At 39.5% G+C, this 21,814-nt stretch overlaps 1 protein-coding gene and 1 long non-coding RNA gene across 2 annotated transcripts; both read left to right on the forward strand.

Annotated features, from left to right (window-relative positions):
• The first annotated feature begins 4,373 nt into the window (after positions 1 to 4,373).
• Positions 4,374 to 11,661, forward strand: LOC103473508 (uncharacterized). Its single transcript, XM_081613633.1, has 13 exons — positions 4,374 to 6,297; positions 6,397 to 6,456; positions 6,538 to 6,573; positions 6,673 to 6,733; positions 6,820 to 6,926; positions 7,021 to 7,293; positions 7,390 to 7,483; positions 7,666 to 7,733; positions 7,816 to 8,058; positions 9,487 to 9,552; positions 9,640 to 9,774; positions 9,859 to 9,921; positions 10,008 to 11,661. Exons 1-13 carry the CDS (start codon positions 6,220 to 6,222, stop codon positions 10,263 to 10,265), a joined length of 1,542 nt encoding a protein of 513 aa, XP_081469759.1. The 5' UTR covers positions 4,374 to 6,219; the 3' UTR covers positions 10,266 to 11,661.
• A 729-nt stretch (positions 11,662 to 12,390) lies between these two features.
• Positions 12,391 to 21,194, forward strand: LOC145554164 (uncharacterized). Its single transcript, XR_014090206.1, has 2 exons — positions 12,391 to 20,138; positions 20,255 to 21,194. It is a non-coding gene; the product is annotated as an uncharacterized LOC145554164 (long non-coding RNA).
• The last annotated feature ends 620 nt before the right edge of the window (positions 21,195 to 21,814 follow it).

The following is a 21,814-nucleotide window of genomic DNA, read 5'->3' on the forward strand; positions in this document are numbered from 1 at the left end:
TTTCTTCCGTTACCGTTAATGCGGCTCGTACCGCTGCGTGCCCACCCACAAAAGTGGTATCAAAACGTGTGGCTCGATCCCGGCATTGGAGCTATTACTTTATAGGGGATCGGAGTTACGACGGCGACGTAAAAAGCGAAAAACGAGCGAAATTTCCAACTGCCGAAACGTTAGAGTGTAACTGACACCAACTGCCGCTTTTAGAGTGAGAAACAGAGTGGAATTTTGACCCAAAAATAATTTTGAAATCGCTCTCATGGCCGCAAAACTTGTGCTATTGGTATGAAAGTTGGTCAGGAAATAGCACCGCATGTCTGCTCCGGTAAAATGTTTTCAAAATTTCTCTAGGGCTTACGGTTTTCTGTCCAGGTGCTTCAGAGCAAAGTGATGGGACATGACCAACTGACGCTTCATCCTCAGTGTTTTATATAGGTTTTTGAGTTACTACAGATGGAGGGTGAACAGAGTGTTATATCTACAAGCAGGGCAGAGTTTTCTGGGCATTATATCACTGGTTTAACCCAACCACTGTTACACATTGGATTAGTGTGGCCATTTAAAATTAAGCTTACTGAAAATTTTATAATAAAAGACTGTATATTTCTTTGCAGCCTAACTAACTCCTAACTAAAGCCTTGACATATTTCACATCAGGTCATTACTCTTTTGGCCTTTATGTGACTGGTTTAAACAAACTACTGTAACACTATGATTTGGTGTGGTAGTTAAAATGAAGTTTACTGAAAGTTTCAAAATAAAAGTCTGCATATTCCTCTCACGTTAGTGCACCGCCGAAGGCGGTGCAATAATATTCAGCTTTTTTTACCTTTTTTTCGCTCAGGATAGTGTTCATTAACATTAGCACAAACATTAGCATTTGACCCACCATTAGCATTTGACCCACCATATTGTGCACCGCCGTAGGCGGTGCAATAATATTAAAGTTTTTGTTATGTATTTCTCAGGATAGTGAACTGCCTTGCGCAGCAAGGCAGTTTACTGAAATAAATATCAATAAATATCCTGAGAAATAAATATCAGGGAAGACAAAAAGCCATCTCATACGCTTCAAACAGTTTTTGCATCGGCCATACGGATCTTGTAGGGGAAGGGGTCGTTCAGACTGCTTTTTTCATCAATTCTGACTTTGTGTTTACATCAGTCTTATTTAAAATAAGCATTCTAGCAATTTTTAGTAACTTTTTCCTGTCAGGTTAGTACATTTACATCAGTCATTCTTAAAATAAGCATTTTACCCATTTTTGCTTTGGTCTCTGGTTAGTATATGTACCTAAGTCTTTCTTAAAATGAGCATTTTAAGCTAAGACCCTGTTCCTCCTTCTACTGAAGACAACTCCTGCAGGTAAAAAAAATATTGTTACATCATATAACCCCTAAAGAACAATACTACTGATGCATTTTGAAATAATAACTTTGTATTTAGGGAAATTACAATTGATCACAAAAAAAATTAAATTAAATCTTTAAAAAAAAAAAAGATTTAATTTAAAAATTACTGAGCTCTGCACACACCATATTTCTCTCATCAGTGCAATTACTGTGAATGACCTACAGATATGAATCACGGTACTATGGGAGACGACAAATAGCCCTCTCGTACGCTTCAAACGGTTTTCGGATCGGCCTTACGGATCTTGAATGGGAAGGGGTCGTTCAGTGTGCTTGTTTTAGTGAAACTGGCTGGCTCAAACAGATAGAATTGTCTCCCCTGTGTGTCTCTTACAGCTGGCACCCTGTGGCCTATTTACCATAGCAACCGAACATGGCAACAGCTCCTGAGTCAGATAGCAAACATTCTATGGCAAACATACAGTTAAAGCAGAGGGCTACTATTTAAGTGGTTTAACACAACCACTGTTAAACATTGGATTAGTGTGGCCATTTACAATGAAGCTTAATAATTTTTTCAAAATAAAAGCCTTGATCATTTTTACATACTGCAATTGCTCTATTGGTGATTTAAAAACTGGTGTTACCAAATTACTGTTACAGACTGGATTAGTGTAGCCATTGATTATGACGCTTACTGAAAATTTCAAAATAAAAGCTTTGGCCATTTTTACATCGAGCAATTGTTCTTTTGGGCCTTACATGACTGGTTTAAACAAACCACAGTTGCACATTGAATTACCATGGTCATTAAAATGAAGCTAACTGAAAGTTTCAAAATAAAAGCCTGCATATTCCTCTCGTGTTAGTGCACCGCCGTAGGCAGTGCAATAATATTAGTGTTTTTTATGTTATTTATTTCTCAGGATAGTGAACTGCCTTGCGCAGCAAGGCAGTTCATTAACATTAGCACAAACATTAGCATTTCACTTCCTTTGACTAGTGTACTAGCACTTTTACCTAAAGTTAGCTTTTAGCTAATTTTCTCATTAATTAGACATGTTTAGTATACTGAATGGAGTAGTAAAATTAAAACAACATGGTCCTGTTGCCCCACATGCTACTGCCAGCATTTAAACTAACATTAGCATATTGGCTAATTTTAGCTCATGCATCAATTTTAACATAATGAATGGTACAACTACAGCTTAGTCAACATGCTTCTGCCTCTCCACAGTTAATTGACTACGTTGCAGCTTTCTTTAGCATTAATGCTAATTTTTAACATCATAACGCTGTGTCAAAGCCGACGGGCACACTTTGGCATGCCCCTTTAAAATTTCTGCAGGAATTTTCTAGTTAGGGGCATGCCATAGCAATGCATAAGGAGAGCAGTACTGACTTGCGAAGCAAGTCAGTACTGCCTCCATGCATTGCATGGCAGGCACCTATTGTTCTACACCTAATAGAATGTCTCTTTATTATTCCATATTTTTCTTCCGTTACCGTTAATGCGGCTCGCACCGCTGCATGCCCACCCACAAAAGTGGTATCAAAACGTGTGGCTCGATCCCGGCATTGGAGCTATTACTTTTATTGGGGATCGGAGTTATGACGGCGACGTAAAAAGCGAAAAACGAGCGAAATTTCCAACTGCCGAAACCCTAGAGTGTAACTGACACCAACTGCCGCTTTTTAGAGTGAGAAACAGGGTGGAATTTTGACCCAAAAATAATTTTGAAATCGCTCTCATGGCCGCAAAACTTGTGCTATTGGTATGAAAGTTGGTCAGGAAATAGCACCGCATGTCTGCTCCGGTAAAATGTTTTCAAAATTTCTCTAGGGCTTACGGTTTTCTGTCCAGGTGCTTCAGAGCAAAGTTATGGGACATGACCAACTGACGCTCCTCCTCAGTGTTTAATATAGGTTTTTGAAAAATTACTCAGCTTAGTGCACACCATAGCAAAGCAAGGCAGTACATTTACATCAGTCTTTCCTAAAATGAGCCTTTTAGTTATTTTTTTCTCTCAGGGTAGTGGACTGCCTTGCGAAGCAAGGCAGTACATTTACCTCATTTTAAAAAAAAAGAGCATTATAGCTATTTTTTTCTCTCAGGTTAGTGGACTGCCTTGCGAAGCAAGGCAGTACATTTACCTCATTTTTTTTTAAAAATGAGCATATAGCTATTTTTTTCTCTCAGGGTAGTGGACTGCCTTGCGAAGCAAGGCAGTACTTTTACCTCATTTTTTTAAAAAAATGAGCATTATAGCTATTTTTTTCTCCCAGGGTAGTGGACTGCCTTGCGAAGCAAGGCAGTACATTTACCTCATTTTTTTTTAAAAATGAGCATTATAGCTATTTTTTTCTCAGGGTAGTGGACTACCTTGCGAAGCAAGGCAGTACATTTACCTCATTTTTTTTTTAAATGAGCATTGTAGCTATTTTTTTCTCTCAGGGTAGTGGACTGCCTTGCGAAGCAAGGCAGTACATTTACCTCATTTTAAAAAAAATGAGCATTATAGCTATTTTTTTCTCTCAGGTTAGTGGACTGCCTTGCAGAGCAAGGCAGTACATTTACATCAGTCTTTCTTAAAATGAGAATTTTAGCTATTTTTGCTGTCAATGCACACAGACCACTGAAGTGGACACTAATGCATCATAAAATACAATATCAATCACTTGCCATCACCTGCAAATGCAAGAATTTTTTTTTTTTTTAAATCCAATATTGCTGACAGACAAAAAAAGCATGCTGATCGGTTCTTTCTTCTGCTGAAGACAACTCCTGCAGGTAAAAAAAAATATTGTTACATCATATAACCCCTAAAGAATAATACTACTGATGCATTTTTGAAATAATAACTTTGTATTTGGAGAAAATTACAATTGATCACAAAAAAAATTAAATTAAATTTTTTTTTTAACAAAAAAATATTTTCGTACCATTTTTTATGCGTCAAGAAAATAAAATAATTTTTTAAAAATCCTGACACAAATGATCATAATTTATTAATGCATAATCATAATTCATGCATTAAAGGGTTAAAGTAAGCAGTTTAGCTATTTTTTTCCCCCTTTCAGGTTAGTGGACTGCCTTGCTCAGTCTTTTTTAAAAATAAGCATTTTAACTATTGTTGTTGCCTTTTTAACATTTGTTGTTTTGCAAAGCTGACCGGTCAACAGAAGATGTCATACTCGCTGGAAAATGTCAATCTCTGATTGGCTGACACCTAACATCTTGTTTCTACGCCTGTGACGTTAGGTGCTAAATCTGCCAGCCAGCTGTGTTGACAGTCTCAAAAAAGCTTTTTTTGTTGCATTTTTTAAAATTGTTGTTTTGCTGAGCTGACTGGTCAGCTGTATGACACGTCATACACGCTGGAAAATGCCAATCTCTGATTGGCTGACATGAATTCCCAAGCCGCTGAAGCTTCTGGAACTTTCTGGCACTCTCTGCTTCCGAGTCTGCTACGGTCAAGGTAAGACGTGTTTGTGTTTTCTCCATAAAATATAGTATTTTAATTTTTAATTTGATTAGAATATTATTGTAAATGCTTACTGTTGTTAGATTTAATGTGTTGTTTGAGAAAGTTGGTCGATTTTAAAAGTTTAATTGCTGTGTAATATTTCGTTGTGGCTCTGATTCCGTACTAGCTAGCTTGATGGAACCGGATTTTTCTGGATTTATACGGGAAGCTAAATGTTTGTACGCCCACAAGACGCTAAAGAATAAATTGCTGTGGTGTTTTTAATTATGTAATTTCTTTCGTATCTTTATATGTGATATATAGTCATATACCGGCATTATGTGAGATATTTTTCCACCTGGGAGGGTGCGGTTTTTATTTTGCTTGTGTTAGCAGCACAGCAGTGGGCAGATCCCAATGACTTCATACTACTGCGAGTCCACACCGATCGATTTGAGTGTTTAGGGCGTCTGGTTTATAGTTGAAGCTTATGTAGCGACGTTTCGCGAAGATGGAGGTTCGCAGTTGAAGCCTTTCAGGTGTTTTTGGGTGCGTTCACCCTGCAGCCTGAAGTGATCCAATTCTTACTTTTTTGGTTATTCCGATTTTTTATTTTTTTGCCGGGCCCGTTCACACTACCAGTAAATGCGACCTGAAAGTGTCCCGCATGTGCAGTAGAGGGCGCAATAGCGTCCCCGTTCTCGGTGTTTCGCAAACCGCCATAAAAAGAAGAAGAGCTCAGTGTTTGCGGAAGTAAACATGGTTGCTAATGGTGGAGCATAGCTTACATATTTGAAGTTGTCTGACCGGAGCAGCATATTAACAGCTTAATCCTCATAGTCCTCATTTACTCATACAGTAAAAGACTTGATTCATTTGGTTACATTTTATTTTTTCAATTAACATATTTAAAACCCTTTATATTTATTTGTTTAATCTCTGCTTTTTCATTATATTTTGAACCAAGTTGTAAAATGTATTGATGTTTGCAACAGTTGTGAAAAGTATCTCGGTCCTGCATACAAGCCTCAGAACTTCTAAAAAGTTTTTAAAATTAATTTTAAAAATTATGTAAAAATGTATTTTTACACCTCTTTTTTTAATGGCCATTTATTTTGCTTCTCATTACAGCTTTTCACTTGTGCGAGACTGAGATTTGGAAGTTTTCTACTGCTGCTTGCTGAGATCCCAACTTCTGCATCACCACACCATCAGCTTAATCCATCTACATACATATAACTCTTAATCCTACACATACTTTATCTACATATTGAAATAAGTTTTTTTGCACATAGTAACATTCACACGTAGTCCTACAAATACTGTTTAATTTTAGATATTATTTGTAAATAACCAGCTTTCCCCCCCCAGGTGTCTTTTTTTTTTATTCTGGTCTTGCAGAATGCCACGTCGGGGTCGTCGGTCCGAGTCTGCTAAGGTGAGATGGAGGAAGCTGGAGAGTGTGCCGGACGTCGCCAAGGTATATAAATTACACATCGCAGTAATTGTTTTTGTCTAACAGTAGTTTTTACTGTTGTTTTGACTTTAAGCATGATCATAATTGTTTCTGTGTTGATAGCCGGGGACATCAGCGCTCACGTCTCGGGCTTGGACCACCACCGAGTCTCCGCCGAAGAAGGTATAGCTACCATTTTACTTTCATTAACTTATTGTTAGATGATAAAGTCTTTTGCTTTACTCATTCCATTTATGTCTTTAGACGTCGCGACTGCTGGAGGGTGGCCTGCCCGACCAGGTAAGTTCATGACAAGTTCAGGATAATTTTTTTTACAATAACCTAATCCAGTTATGTTTGTGGTTAATCTAAACATTTTCTTAAATTATTTTTTTGTAGATGTCGCCTGCCGTGGTGCGCCAGGAGGATCCCCGTTCGCCATCGACCTCGCTTGGGTCACGTATGTGTATAAAATTTGTGTTATTTTGTTATTAAATTTTCAGAGGCATGAAAGTCTAATCTTGATAATTGCATGTCTCTAAACAGGCCGTGGGACGGGGCGTCGCCATCGGGTGGAGACGTGGCCAGCTTCCCGGGTGACCAGACGGAGCTGCAAGTTGGTTCTGCCTTCTGCCGAGGCTCTGGAGAAGAAGGTACTTTTTTTTTGTCAATTTCATATGCAAATTTTGTTTGGATGATAAAATCAATCATCAAACTTTAATGGTTTTTCTTTCTTTTTTTCTTCAGTTTGCTCTTTTGGTTGGTGATTCTCATCTGCGTGCTATCGTGGATGGGTATTCTACCATGCCAAAGGGCGACTTCTCCTTAGGGTTGCTTGCATCCCCCGGAGCCTCTGCGGAAGAGTTGCGGCTTGAGGTCCAGAATACACTTCTGCCTCGGCCCCCCGAGGTGATCTGTCTTCTGGCCCCAAGCAACAACTTGACCGCCAGCAGGACCTTCGTGGAGGCCGGACGGGACTTTGCCAGGTTGTTGCGTACTGTCTGCGAACTCTCTGCTAATGTAAGTATAATATCCACTGCATTTATTCATGATCAAGTACACCTGAAAATTTATCGTATGTTAATTTTGTTCTTTTATTTTGATTGAAATTGACAGGTGGTTGTTGTGGACTTTCCTCCACGACTTGTCGTGGACCAAAGTTCGCAACATCTGCTGCGGCAGGAGTATCGCCGTGTGGCTGCTCAGAGAAGTAAGTGACGGACTAAATTTTTGTTTATACTAAAACTTCAGCAAATTAACAGTTTATGGTGTTCAGGGTTCAGATGTATGAAAAATTTACTTGTTTTTCCTTTCGTATCTACTTTATCTCAAATTACTACATTGTTAGTGTGACGGACATTAAGAATGACATTTTTTTTTTTTCCTGTCCAGATGTTCGGTACCTGCCTGTTACTGAGCATTTCCCGTTGAGCAGCCTGCACTTGTGGAGCAGGGATGGCGTAAGTTAAATAGATTTTTTTGTAATTTTAAAAATATTATTTAGGTGTACTGTATTTTATAAAATGTCTTTAACTGTTATAGGTTCACCTGAGCGACCATCCTGGGATGGAGGTCCTTGCTCAGTTGCTTCAGGCGGCGGTCTGCTCGCAACTTGAGTTAAGTGCACCGAAATCTCCAGCTCCCGTGACGTTGGCTCCTCCCCCTCCTGGGACGGCTTCCCCCCCGGCGGTGAGACGTCCCCTGCCCCGGCTGGTTGTGGTTGGTGAGGTGGCGGCTCCCCGTCGTTCGGACCCCTTCGACTGGACTGTGGTTGGTGGCCGGAAGGTACTGGATACATACTTAGTTGATTTAAGCAAAGTTTTTGCATGTTTAACTCTTTAAAAGTCTATGAATGTGTATATATGTCTTTTTAACATGTCTGTTTTGTGATGGGGTACTAGCAAGAGTCCGCCTCCCTCAGTGTTCATTTTAACTTTTGTTTAAAGTGCTGATTAGAAACTACATAACTGTTTTTGTTTTAGTTTATTTTTTTAATTGTGTTGAGGAGAAGAAAAACTGGAATTATGCTAAAATAGTTAAGCCATTTTTTTCCAGAAGATCAGGTAAATCTTAAAAACCAGCATTTTGAAAATATGAAGAGGAATTAGCTTACAAACATAAAATATGAAGTGCTACATGACGTCCCTCTGTTATGTGAAATTTCACATCTTCAAAAAAATAATTAGGCGTATTTTAAGAAACTGGGTAAATTTGTCCAAGTAACGACGAAAAGAGCGACTGACAAGTTGGACCGGAATAACAGCAAAAATGGCGAGATTGTGATATTGATTGGTGTGACAGAAGTCTGTCAAACACATTTTGTAATATGTAGTTTAGTGGTTTATGAAATAAAATGTAGTTTATTGATGTCCAAGTGGAAATTGCTTATTAGCTGAAAAGGTAGTTTGTCCAGGGTGCTAATATTAGTAAATGGAAATGAAACCATAAGCAATATAAAATTTATAGAAATGTATACATAACTGTTAAGTAGTTTAAATAATTTAATTAAATATAAAATGAATATATGAAATAACTAGAGTACACATGAATATGTATTAATCTATAAATGAGTCAAGAAAAAAAAAGTTGGTTATTGTTCATAAAGAATTATGTGACTAATAAACGTGCAGCATACAGGGGTGGTATGTTTTTAACTGCAAGACAAAAAAGTGAAACTTGCAAAAAGAGTCTTGAGGTACAGTGAAGATTGTGAAGATGATGATAACGATGATGACATTTGTATTAGAAATCTAGAGAATCAGAGGCATAAAGGATAAGATGAGGTCAAGACAGGCTTAGAGGCAGCTACTCAGAGATCAAAGCTGAGGAATGGCGGCGCTGCGCATCTGTAAGGAGTCAATCACCAGGGGATGAAGAAGAGCCACTCCCCAAGCAGCTAGCAAGCAGCATCCAGTTGTGGTGAGCTCCAGGAGGTAGTAAACCTTTGTGAGCTCACAATAAAAAATAAAAAAATGTCCAACTTGAAATTTATGTAACTTGAGTATGTGAAATAACTGTGTTTCCAAATGAAAAGAATAATTTGTAACTTTGCACCCTTAAAGTTGTGTAGCAGAAAATACCACATAAAGCAATGATATGATTTCTGTGGTGGAAGTTCAAAGGTAAAATTAAAGTTTTTTAAAATTACTATACATGTATACCCTGGATCCAGAGGGTTTGCTGCCACTGAAAATGATTTTTCAATGTTTACAGACATCGCGTGAGGTCCAGGGTGGTGATGGCTGTCGACACACCACTGGGAGGATGGTTGACCATCAGGTATGCTTTTCTTCACCTCAAAGCAAAACTTGTTGTGTCCTCAATGTACAAATGAATCTATTTTAAGCTATTTCTTTTATTTTATAGGGAGACCTGTTGGACTCTTCCATCCCCCCGAATCCTGTGTGGTTCAGCCCAGCGTTGCTGGAGGAGATGGACCGGATCGTTCCTGCGTCTGGCCGTGACGCTCCGCTACCTACATGTTCTCCGAAGGGGAAGAAGGTATTTTATTCTATTTTTTTAAATAACCATGTGATTTTGATGCGCCACAATTGGTTTTAAAAATTATATATTTTTTTTTATTAGAAGGCGAGTCCGAGGCGTCGTCCAGTTTCTGATCCCTCCAAGCTGAGTCCGGTGGAGCAGCAGGTGTGACACCATTTCAGAAAACGTATAATAGATTTTAAGATGTATGTTCACTTTGCACCAAGTTGATGGCTTCTGTTGATTTATAGATGGAGGGAGCGCCGAGAGAGACCACCAGCCCAGCTCGTCGCGAGGCACGGAGACCGGTCCCCCCGATGGACGTCGAGGCCCCTGCCGAGTCCTCTCCCGTGCCACCAGAGGACCATGTCCGGGATGGGAGCTGCCAGGTAACTCCTTCCTACCATCTCAGTCACAACAAACGGGTGGAGCATTGCAACATGTGCAAAAAGTTGGCCTACGTGGTTCTGTGTATGACAACAGTGATAAAGATCCTGTCACTCACATGAGCAAAAAAGCTACAAATGGTTGTGAATAGTGAGTTTATGGATCTAAAAAAAATTATACTTTTAAGTTTTTGACTTTGTGGGTGTGATGCTTCATTTTTTGTGCCATTTTAATTTTTATTGAATCTAATATTTAAAAAAAATTGGGGTTTTGCTTTTCAGGTTGGCTAAAAAAACTCAGGCAATGTTACATATTAACTTCTAAAGTACAGAAAAGTTCATTTGAGATGTACAAATATGAACATATGCATTTATTTTGTAATCCGATACGAAACTGCTGTAATGACGCTATTTACCAATAAGTTTACTTTATTAACATTTTTATTTCAATTAATCTATTGTTCATCAGAATTGATTTCTAAACTGCAAAAAACTTGTTTACAACAGGCCTAATTGGTGGTGGTAGATAGTCATTAGTTGAATATTTGTATAAATACTGAAATGTTATTTTTTTAATGTTACAGGCTTCTGCGATGGAACCCGGGATCCGCGGTCCACCGGTCCTGTTGGTAAGTGCTTCACATTCCCAGGCCGACAGGAGGTATGCTGCATTTTCCCGTAATCACCAGTGTACATGCATGGCACTCACATTTTTAGCTTACCACAATGAGGGGTTGCAGTTTGACACAGTGTTGCTTGACAGAGTGATTGAAAAAGGAGATGAACTTTATACTGGCGTTAAACAGCAACTAATCAGTGACAGAACATTTCGTGATGATCACTTGACTTTCGAAGAGATGCCTGACCATGTACTGACAGATGGGAACATCTATGCAGTACACACCACTGGTTTGAGAGTAGGTCATGTTTTTGCTCGGAGCGGGAGCCCACAAGGATCTCGACAATTGGGTTTGCCTCTTGCCCTGCAACTGGAATGTCTGTTGGAAAATGTCACCCATGCTTTTCTCTTGGTGACTCCAGAGTGCATTGCAGTTTTCAGGGACAGAAGCGGTCGGTTTGGAGTTTTTGATTCCCACTCAAGAAATTCAGCAGGCCTACCCCACCCCAGTGGAACTGCAGTAATGATGACTTTCTGCAACCTATCTGACATGGTCAACCATCTGCTGAAGCTCTTTCGAAACCGCGGCCCCAATGCCACCTATGAGTTTGTGCCAGTAGGTTTTGTCAAGGACAATAACAACCCTTCTCAGGACTTGGCCTTTCAGAACATTTCATTGGTAGCCACACAAGAAAGTCCAACTGCTTTGAAACTAGAGAGCACCTCTGGTGAAGTGGAAATGCCTCCTTGGCTCAGGGAAATTGCAAACGTATTAGAGGAAACATCTCCAACCACACCAAATGTATCAAAAGTTCCAAAAGCCAATAGAAGAAAAATTAGGAACAGGGTCAAAATGCAACAGGGACAGAATGTAGCAAATAAAATGAAACAACGTTCATCTGAAAAAGAAAGATATGTAAAATCTCCAACATTTAGGACCAAAAAGCTACAAGCCTTAAAACAAACATACATTCTTCATCAAGCTCAGAAGAAGGATCATCTCAAGCATAGATACAAGATAGATGTACATTTCCGGAAGAGAAAAATGAATTATATTAAATACAGATTCAACCTTGTCCCCAGCTTCAGAGCCAGACAGAAAGCCTACATGGCTGAGTATTTAAAGAAACGGTTCAGAGATGATCCTGTCTTCAGAAGCAGAAAAAAATCATACATCAGCAATCGTTTCAGAGATGATCCTAGCTTTAAAAGCAGACAAAAATCATGCATCAGAAATCGATTCAGAAACGATCCAGTATTCAGAAGCCAACACAAAAAAACAATGAGTGAGTATATGAGGAAAAAGTATCACAGAGAGCCTGATTATAGGTTCAGACATAATAAAAAGTGTGTTGCCAACAGGGAAATCAGGCTATCAAGGGAAGCAATTTCTAAAAAACTCAACTTTCAACATGCTTTGCGAATCAGAAGGAAATACAAAAGAAATGCAGTTGTCAATGTTGAAACTCCACGCCCCCTAATGAGTGACGAAATGAAAGCTGCAATACAAAACTTTTATAAGAACATTCAAAACGGACCCACATATGTTTGCACTGTGTGTCACAGAGCTCTTTTCCCCAATCAAGTGAAGCACTGTAAAAGAGATAAATATACCAAGAATATGCGTGTAGTAGCTGATTGTCTAACAGGTACGTATGTTCACGTGTGTGAATCTGCTTGCTCAACTCCATGTTCTGTACCTGAAGAGAGGACAGAGGAGTGGATCTGCTACACGTGTGACAGCCATCTAAGCAGGGGAAAGATGCCATCGATTGCTGCTGCCAATAACCTTCTCTTAGCTCCTGTTCCCCCAGAGCTTGCGGAATTGAATGTTCTTGAAAGGCAATTAATTGCAAAAATTCTGCCTTTTGCAAAAATTGTTTCTTTGCCCAAAGGACAGCAAAGGGCAATACATGGAGCAGTTGTCTGTGTTCCTTCTGACATGGAAACTGTTGTCAACAGTCTTCCGAGGCCCCGTGCGGAAGCCCAGCTTTTACAGGTGAAGCTGAAGAGGAAAACAAAGTACAAAGGTTACCAATACTTTTACACAGTCAACATGAAAAATGTGTTAGCTGGACTGAGCAAGCTTAAAGAGAGTCATCCGGATTACAAAGACGTAAGTATAAATGAAAGCGCCACATTTGAGGGTTTGCAGGAGGACCAGCCAGTTGAGGACTTGGACATGAAAGCAGAGGAGACTGAAATGGATGCAGCAACAGCAGACCAGCAACCTGACCACATAGGGGCAGAGCATCAGGCACTTCGACCTGGTCTGATCTTGGACACTTGCATGCAGCCTCCTGACATAGCACAGGAAGTGCTGTCTTATGGAGAGGGAATTTTTAGCATTGCGCCGGCCCAGGGGAACAAGCCCATCTCCTTCTTCAGTGTTCCGAGACTTGAAGCCAAGGCGTATCCTGTGCATTTCCCAACTGGAGTAAACACGTTAGATGAATCCCGCCGTGTTAAACTTTCTCCAAGTATGTATTTCAATGCACGTCTGTTCTCAATAGATAGTCGGTTTGCGAAAGACCAGAGTTACCTTTTCTTTGCTCAGTTTGTTACAGAAACTCATATTGCCAATAATAGTATGTCCATTCAGACAAGGAAAGGAAAACCAAGCACCAAAGATGGAAAAAACATTTCCAGCAAAATGCTAAAGGACAAAGAAGAGTTGGAAAAACTGATCCAGAATAAAGAAGCCACTCGTTTCATGCAGCCGTTACGAGGAACTCCTGCTTATTGGGAGAAAGGATTACGTGATTTGCACGCCATGGTGAGGCAACTTGGAAAGCCCACTTTCTTTTGCACGTTCTCTGCTGCTGAAATGAGATGGCCAGAAGTCATTGAGGCCATCAAAGGTCAACATGGAGAGCAGGTAAGTTTTTCTGAGCTTGACTGGAATGCAAAGTGTGACATTCTTAGAAGCAACCCCGTCACAGTCATGCGCATGTTTGAAAAGAGGGTGGATGCGCTGTTTAGAGACCTCATTCTTTCCCCTGCACAACCAATTGGACCAGTTGAGGATTACTTTTATCGCGTGGAATTTCAGGCAAGGGGTTCACCCCATATACATGCTGTGATATGGATTAAGGACACACCTGAAATGGAAGACCCCTCATGTTGCGATGAAGTGATAAAGTTCATAGATCGCTACATATCTTGTCAGTTGCCTGAGGAGACAAAGGATCCCGAGCTCCACAAAATTGTATCAGAGGTTCAAATGCACAGCAAAAAGCACTCAAAGTCATGCAAAAAAGGTAATGTTGAATGCCGATTTGGATTCCCCAAATTACCAATGGAACGCACCAGAGTTACTGTCCCTGTATTCGACTTTGATCTGGAAAATGACGATGAAAAACCAAAGCTAGAAAAGCAAAAAGGTAGGAGAAAGTCCAAAAAATCCAGATCAAAATTTGTCTCAAACCTACAAAGAGAGGCTAAAAAGAAACTGAAGCCAATAAGGGATTTACTAAAGGATGAGAAATCGTCTTTCAGAGATTTAGAGGAGTTACTCCATGCTTGTAACATGACCAAAGTGGAGTACAATGGCCATGTTGATGCTCTGACTTCTGGAATGGTGGTAATGATGAAACGTGATCCCAAAGACAGCTGGGTGAATGCATACAATCCTGATCTTCTGCGGGCATGGAATGCCAACATGGACATTCAGTATGTGCTTGACGAGTATAGCTGTATTGAGTACATGATGTCGTACATAGCCAAGCCGGAACACGAAATGGCACAGTTCCTGAAGTCTGTTGTTGATGATTTAAAGATGGCCAATGTCAGCCAAAGGGATGAAATGAAAAAAATCATGCAGGCTTATTCAAAACAGAGAGAGGTTAGTGCTCAAGAATCGGTTGCGCGCACTTGTAGCCTACCGCTCAAAAAGTCCTCGCGCAGTGTCCTTTTTCTTCAAACAGATGAAGACGGTATGAAAATGAGCCTTCCGATGAGTAAACTTGTGAACATGTCCCCAGATGAGGAGAATGTTTGGATGACAGGATTGCCAGAAAAATATCTCAACAGACCACAAACGCTGGAATTTGAACACATGTGCCTGGCAGAATTTGCGTCAGAATACAGGATTTTATACGGTAATCAAATTGAAGGGCCAAATGCAATTCCCCTCCTTAATGATGCAGGATACATCCAGAAAAGAACTATGGGCAAACCTGCAGTCATTAGATTTACTCGTTTCTCTGAGAAAAAAACCCCCGAAAAGTTTTACAGACGACTTCTGAAGTTGTATTTTCCACACAGAAGAGATGAGGACCTTAGAAACGAGGAACACACAACCTACGAAGCCTTTTACAACAATGGTTCCCGAGGTAGGTATCAGGTAAAACGGTATGTGGATTTCAACCGCAAAAGGTATGAAGGGCAAGGTAAGAAAATTGACAAGATTATGGAAGAACTGAAAAAGCAAGGCCCGGTTCGTAACGCTTGGAACACTTTTGCACCCGAGGTTGAGTTGGACCGTTTGGAATGCGCTGCTGAAAAACCACCAATGGAGGAGGAAGAAGACCAAGACCCTATTCCAGATTATGAAATTGATGTCAACAGTGGAGACATGCCAAAAATTGAAGCTCCTAAATTGAGCCCTGATTTCATCAGACAAATGTACAGGAGTTTAAATGAGACTCAAGCGTCTGTGTTTTACGCCATTCGTGATTGGTGCCTGAAGCGCGTCTGGGGTGACGACCCAGAACCATTCTTTTATTTCTTGACGGGAGGAGCTGGCTGTGGCAAATCTCATGTCATCAAATGTGTTTACCAGGAGGCAACCAAGCTCTTGCGCCAGCTTCCTAGACTTCTTGATATTGGTGACATGTCCAAGCCCACTGTGCTCCTCACAGCTTTTACTGGTACTGCAGCGTACAACATATCGGGGAAGACTTTACATTCCATCTTGAAACTGCCCAAGAGTTTAAAACCACCGTACAAGGGACTTGGAAATTCATTGGATGAAGTGCGGGCAGTTCTTTCCAATGTGGAAATCTTAATCATTGACGAAATCTCCATGGTCTCCAAAGACCTACTTGCATATGTTCACTGGAGATTTCAACAAATCAAGGGAAACACAAGGTTTATGGGTGGGGTCTCGGTTTTGGCCGTGGGCGACTTCTTCCAGTTGCCACCCCTTGGACGAGCAAAACCTCTTTGTGTCACCGAGGATGGCATGCTTGATATCTGGAATGAGAATTTCCAGATGGTCAGCCTAACGGAAATCATGCGGCAGAAAGACGACAGGGCATTTGCAGAGCTCCTGAACCGGATTAGAGTTAAAGGTAAAAAGGATTTGCTCAGTGAGGATGACAGGGCTCTTTTGATCCAAGCTGTTACTGACCCCAAAGAGTGTCCAATGGATGTCCTACACATTTTTGCTACAAACAAACAGGTGGACACCCATAACGCAGCAGTTGTGGCCTCTTTAGGTGCAGTAACAGTTGACATTCCGGCAGAGGACTACAAAAGGGTTACAAAGACGGGAAACATGATTAACTTGAGCTGTTGCATAGCGGGTAACAAACGAGACTTGTCTAACAACATACAGGCTGGTTTGGGTTTTAGGGTAATGATTATAAGAAATTTGGATGTAGAGGATGGTCTTGTAAATGGAACATTTGGCACCATTGCTGATATTGTTACTAGTACCAAAGATGGAGCGACTAGTGTAAAGTTAATTGGACTCAAACTGGATAATCCCACAGCTGGACACACAAAAAAGATTCGAGGTAAACCAGACGGCATTGTTTACATTGAAAGATTTGAGGAACAGACTAGCGTAAGGGGAGTGGTACGACGGCAATTTCCAATGAAGTTGGCCTTTGGATGTACAGCACACAAAGTGCAAGGGATGACCATGAAGTCTGCGGTAATTTCCTTGAAGCGGATTTTTGAACCCGGAATGGCATATGTGGCCCTCAGTCGCACAACTTCTCTTGAAGGACTTAAAATCATTGATTTCGATGAAGGTAAGATCTACGCTGATGAAAACATCAGAGCAGCTATGGAATCAATGAGATCAGCATCCTTCTTGCACACCAGACCACTCTTGAATGTTCAGTCGGGTCATCAGGGTCCAACTTTAACAATTGTCCACCACAATGTCGAAGGTCTTGTCTGTCACTCTGAGGACATGAAACAACATCATGAACTCATGTTGGCAGATATCTTATGCCTAACGGAGACTCATTTATTTGGATCTTCTGTTCCAGCTTCTTGCCAAATGGAGGGCTATTGTTTCTTTTCACGGAACAGACATGTCTCCTACTCAAACAGAGTCGACATTGCTACCAAAGAGGGCGGGGGAGTAGCGACTTACTGCCGGAGTCTTCTCCAACCACAGGAACGGAGATTCTTTAACGAGGTTACAGATCTTGAGTTCAACGTTGTCAAAGTGGACTCCCCAATCACAGCCCTCATCGCGACCATTTACAGGCCACCAAGTTATGATCTTGGAACATTCTTAAGAAATCTTCAAAACCTCTTGGATGGCCTGAATTCAATGAATATTAAGCCCACTGTTATATTAGGAGACTTTAATGAGGACCTTATTCCTCCTGGGAAAAAAGCAATCAATGAGTTGTTTAGAGCAAAAGGCTTTATTCAACTTATCTCTGATCCAACCACAGAAAAACACACTCTTCTTGATCACATTTACATCTCCCATCCAGAATACTGTGTCCAGTCGGGTGTCTTGCAGACTTACTACAGTTACCACAATCCTATATATTGTGTGTTGACTTTAGTATAAGCTGCTTCTACAGTAGCTTGCAAAAGAGTCATGTCTCTTGAAGTTTTTCATATTTTATCACATTACAACCACAAATGTAAAAATACAGTGGGGGAAACTAGTATTTAACCCTGGTGCGATCGTAACATTCTGTTTACTCCCCTTGTCCTACGGGTCAAAACTGGGGTCAAAAAAATGGGTAAAAACAAAAGCCCCAAAATAAAGCAACTTACTTGAATTTGATATCCAAAATCTATTTTGCATGATGAAACAATCTGTTATCAATTAAATTAAGTTCAATTCATTTTTATGTGTTTTTTGTCACACAACATAAAAAGACAACCAACAGTATTAAACTTTTCTTTTTTTGACCAACCAGCTGCCATAAGGTTTCTTTTACACTGTAAAGGTGTATTATTAGAATTATATAAATGTGAAGTAATTACTTCTGAATTAACTATACTGAAAGGTAAAAAGTCAACAATCTAACTTTTTGTCAACAGTTCATTCTTTTATATAGTTTAGGACATCAATTGTGAAAATACTTCTCTCATAAAACGTCCTTCAACATTATAAATTATAAAAGAGTGAACTGTTGACAAAAAAAGATCAAAATTGTTGACTTTTCCCCTTTCATTATAATTAATACAGAAGTAATAACTTCAGATTTATATAATTTCGATAATAAATCTTTACTGTGTAAAAGAAAACTTATGACATTTGGTTTGTGGTAAAAAGAAAAAAAAGGTGTAATGCTGTTCAAAGACAATTTTACATGATGAAAAAAATAATTAAACTTAATTGAATTAATAAATAACAGATTGTGTCATCATGCAAAATAAATTTTGGATTTAAAATTGTATCAATTTGTTTTATTTATGGGCTTTTGTTAGGGTGGGTCATTTTTGACCCGTAGGACAAGAGGAGTAAACGAGGAGTTACTATCGCACCAGGGTTAAGATATTTATTGTACAGCTAAACATGCCAATGGGTCGCTTTTGATCCACAAGACAACACTGTTAATTTTTCCCTTTCATAGTCTTTTCTGGGGTCCTGGAAAGGAGGGTCTGTAAGGTCCTGGAGAATGCATGGGGGTTTGTCCAAACAATCTACATGTGTTTTGTGGACTTGGAGTAGGCATTTGAGAGTGTCCCTCTGGGAACCTTCTGGGGGGTTCTCTGGGAGTATGACATCCAAGGTCTTTTGATATGGGTTGTAAGGTTTCTGTGTGACTGGTGCCAGAGTTTGGTCTGCATTGTTGACAGTAAGTTTGGTTCATTTCTGCTGAGAGTTGGACTCCACCAAGTAAACGAGCCTGACTCTGCTGGCAATGCACACCAGACTCTGGTACCGGTCACACAGGAACCTAACAGCCTCTAACAAAGGGCCCGGTGCTCCATACTCCCAGAAGAACCTCCGCAAAGTGTTCCATGACCAGGGCGAAAACCACACTTCTCTTCTTGAATCCTACTTTTGACTATCCGATGGAGCCTCCTCTCCAGGACCCCCAAATAGACCTTGCCAGGGAGGCTTATTCGGATCACACCATCCGGTTCCCCTTTTTGAAAAAAGGCACGGTAGGGTGTTCTCCGGTGACCTGTGACTGAGTGAGGGAGCATTGAATCAAACGGTCTCACTCATCATAAGGGGGATTCAGTTTGGTCTTTCATATTGCATTCCGATGAAATATATTTGTGGTTGTAATGTCTCAGTATGGAACAATTCAAGGGGTATAATTACTTTGTAAGCACTGTACATCTTAACCCTGAATTCATAACATGGGATTCTTTTTGGAGAAATGTCAAGATCTCACTTCATTTTTAATGTCACTTTATCTGACTGTTTCCTTCGTACATGTGACAATCAGAAGGCATTGTGGATTGTTTTTCTTAAATCGTTGTTGCAGTGGGTTTGATATGTTTATTCATTGTGCACATTTGTGAATTATGGTGTATGCTTGTGGATTTTGCTGTAGGCTTACAAATATTCTTGTTCACTTTGTGAATCTTTTTAGTACTTATTTAGTTCCATAGAAAGGAGGCTTCATAAATAGGGTTTGTACGTGCACGTGAAAGTTTGTTTGAGCTTTGAGAATACGAAAGTGACTGATCTTGAAACACTTGTCGGTTCTCTGTCAGAGGAGTTGCTGGAAATATTTCACCAGGGAGAAGTAGATAAAACAATCAGCTACTACATGTATATTATGTTCTATTTTGAAATAAAAATAGTTTTAAATAGGTCTTCAATGTGGCCCAGACTTTTCCTTATTTTTCTAATCCAGTTAGAGTACCTGTTGCCCTTCTTTGATAATTTTTTGCGAAACTCCTTTTTTATTCTTCACCATTTGCGTCATTTAATTAAAGCTCTCCTTTTTTCATCGCTCCCCAATCACACTGCACTTTTTACTGCTGCAGCCTCCTAGTGGTTACCTTCACTTCACTAGCAGAACAAAAGTTAAACTCACATTTGTCCTGTTAGACTCCCTCCACATGGTGAGAATTTGTCTGGTTTTGGTGGATTTAACCCTTTTTCTCCCAGTTTTAGTCTGTTTTAGCAGGTTGTTTTGCAGGTAGTTTCAAGCAAAATGATCCTTTGGAGGCTGCCCAAGAAGAGAGAGAGGAAACGAGACCTGGAGGTTAGGCCCATGAAATGTAGCAAATGTATCTAAATTGTAGCAACCTCAAAAGTAGTTACTTTTTTTGTTGTTGTTGATGATAGCTGTCTATTGATGGAATGACTGTGTATTTTTAGTCCAAGACACTCTCGCCTACCTCATGGGCTTGGACACTCACCCAATCTGAGGAGAAGATGGAGTTCTTGTTTCTTTAGATGTCCCAGGTGGTGCAATCTGACCAGATAAGTACATGACTAATTAAGGCTAATATATTTGCAGATTTTGTTTATTTTAACTTGAGATTAATGATGTTGTATATGTAGTTTTGATAGGAGGAATCCAGTGGGTATATATGCTCTTTTTTTCTTGGGTGATGTTTGTTATCTATGTTAATCATCTGAGACCTTTGTTTAAACAAAGTTTCATTTTTACTTTATTCATTCATAAATCAAATAGATGTTTAAAAATGTCATGTATATTAATTTGTTTTTTTTTGTTTTGTCTCTTTTTTTTTGTTTTTTTTACTACAGAGTCCGTGATGTGTCACTCCAGATTGGATCCCGAAGAATTACTTGGCCAAATAAAAGAGCTTTGGAGAAGACCTATAGCAGTTTTTTATATCGTTTCAAATAGTTTCATTTATACTGGAGAAACAGCAATATGTAAAATTAGATTGGATGTCTGAAAATAGAAATTAATCAAATCAACTAGCTTAAAAAGAGATGTAAAACTTTTTTTATAGTTTCAAATACTTTTCATATATGTATATGTTTAATAGTTTCATATTTATAACAAGTGGATCATTATGGCAGAAGCCATAATGTTTCGCTTGTGAAAGTAAAACTGTTGGGTCTCACCTTGACACTCAGAAAACAACCCTGAGTGCCACACGGCCAGACAGGACACATGTAAAACAAAAAAAGATAGCAAAATATTTTTATTGCAGAGGCATCCAATTTTCAATTAAATTTGTTGTATTCTTTAAATGTTGTAATTTTTGTTCACTGTAATCTTCACCTGTAAAAAGTTTGTAGAAATCTTTAACAAAAGTTCAATATATATATTTTTAAACTGTGACCTGTTTGTGTGTTTTTTTTTAATTAAAATTTTTATTTGTCACAGTCATGAAGTCCATTAACTTACCTTTATATGTGACCATATTCACTGATAAATACATTTACAAATATTTTATTGATTTCAAAGAGGAATTAAGAGATAATTTTGTCTCCACCTGTGTCTAACTTGAATGACAGATGCAGTGTTCAATTATTACAGAGCAGGGCTGAGCTGGCATTTAGAACTACTTGCTGAATGGAGTAAGTCAATGATGGACAACATGTGAGTGATGTGCATTCTTCAGGCTAATATTAGCATTTAATTTTAGCTTATGCATTCATTTTAACATATTTAATGGTGGAGGTAGGGCTTAGTCCACATGCTTCTGCCTCTCCACAGGTTATTGACTACGTTGCAGCTTTCTTTAGCATTAATGCTAATTTTTAACATCATAACGCTGCGTCAAAGCCGACGGGCACACTTTGGCATGCCCCTTTAAAATTTCTGCAGGAATTTTCTAGTTATTATAACATCTTCTTCCATTACCGTTAATGCGGCTCGTACCGCTGCGTGCCCACCCACAAAAGTGGTATCAAAACGTGCGGCTCGTACCCGAGAAGGGAGCTATTACTTTTATTGGG

Source organism: Poecilia reticulata, chromosome 12 (assembly GCF_904066995.2).
Source record: "Poecilia reticulata chromosome 12, P_reticulata-male-v2, whole genome shotgun sequence".
In the NCBI taxonomy this organism is placed as follows: Eukaryota; Metazoa; Chordata; class Actinopteri; order Cyprinodontiformes; family Poeciliidae; genus Poecilia; species Poecilia reticulata.

Coding starts and splice junctions, on each gene's coding strand:
- LOC103473508 (XM_081613633.1), top strand. CDS start 6,220: ATGCCACGTCGGGGTCGTCGGTCCGAGTCTGCTAAGGTGAGATGGAGG. Junction 6,927..7,020: donor CCGAGGCTCTGGAGAAGAAG/GTACTTTTTTTT, acceptor TTTTTTCTTCAG/TTTGCTCTTTTGGTTGGTGA. Junction 9,775..9,858: donor GTTCTCCGAAGGGGAAGAAG/GTATTTTATTCT, acceptor TTTTTTTATTAG/AAGGCGAGTCCGAGGCGTCG.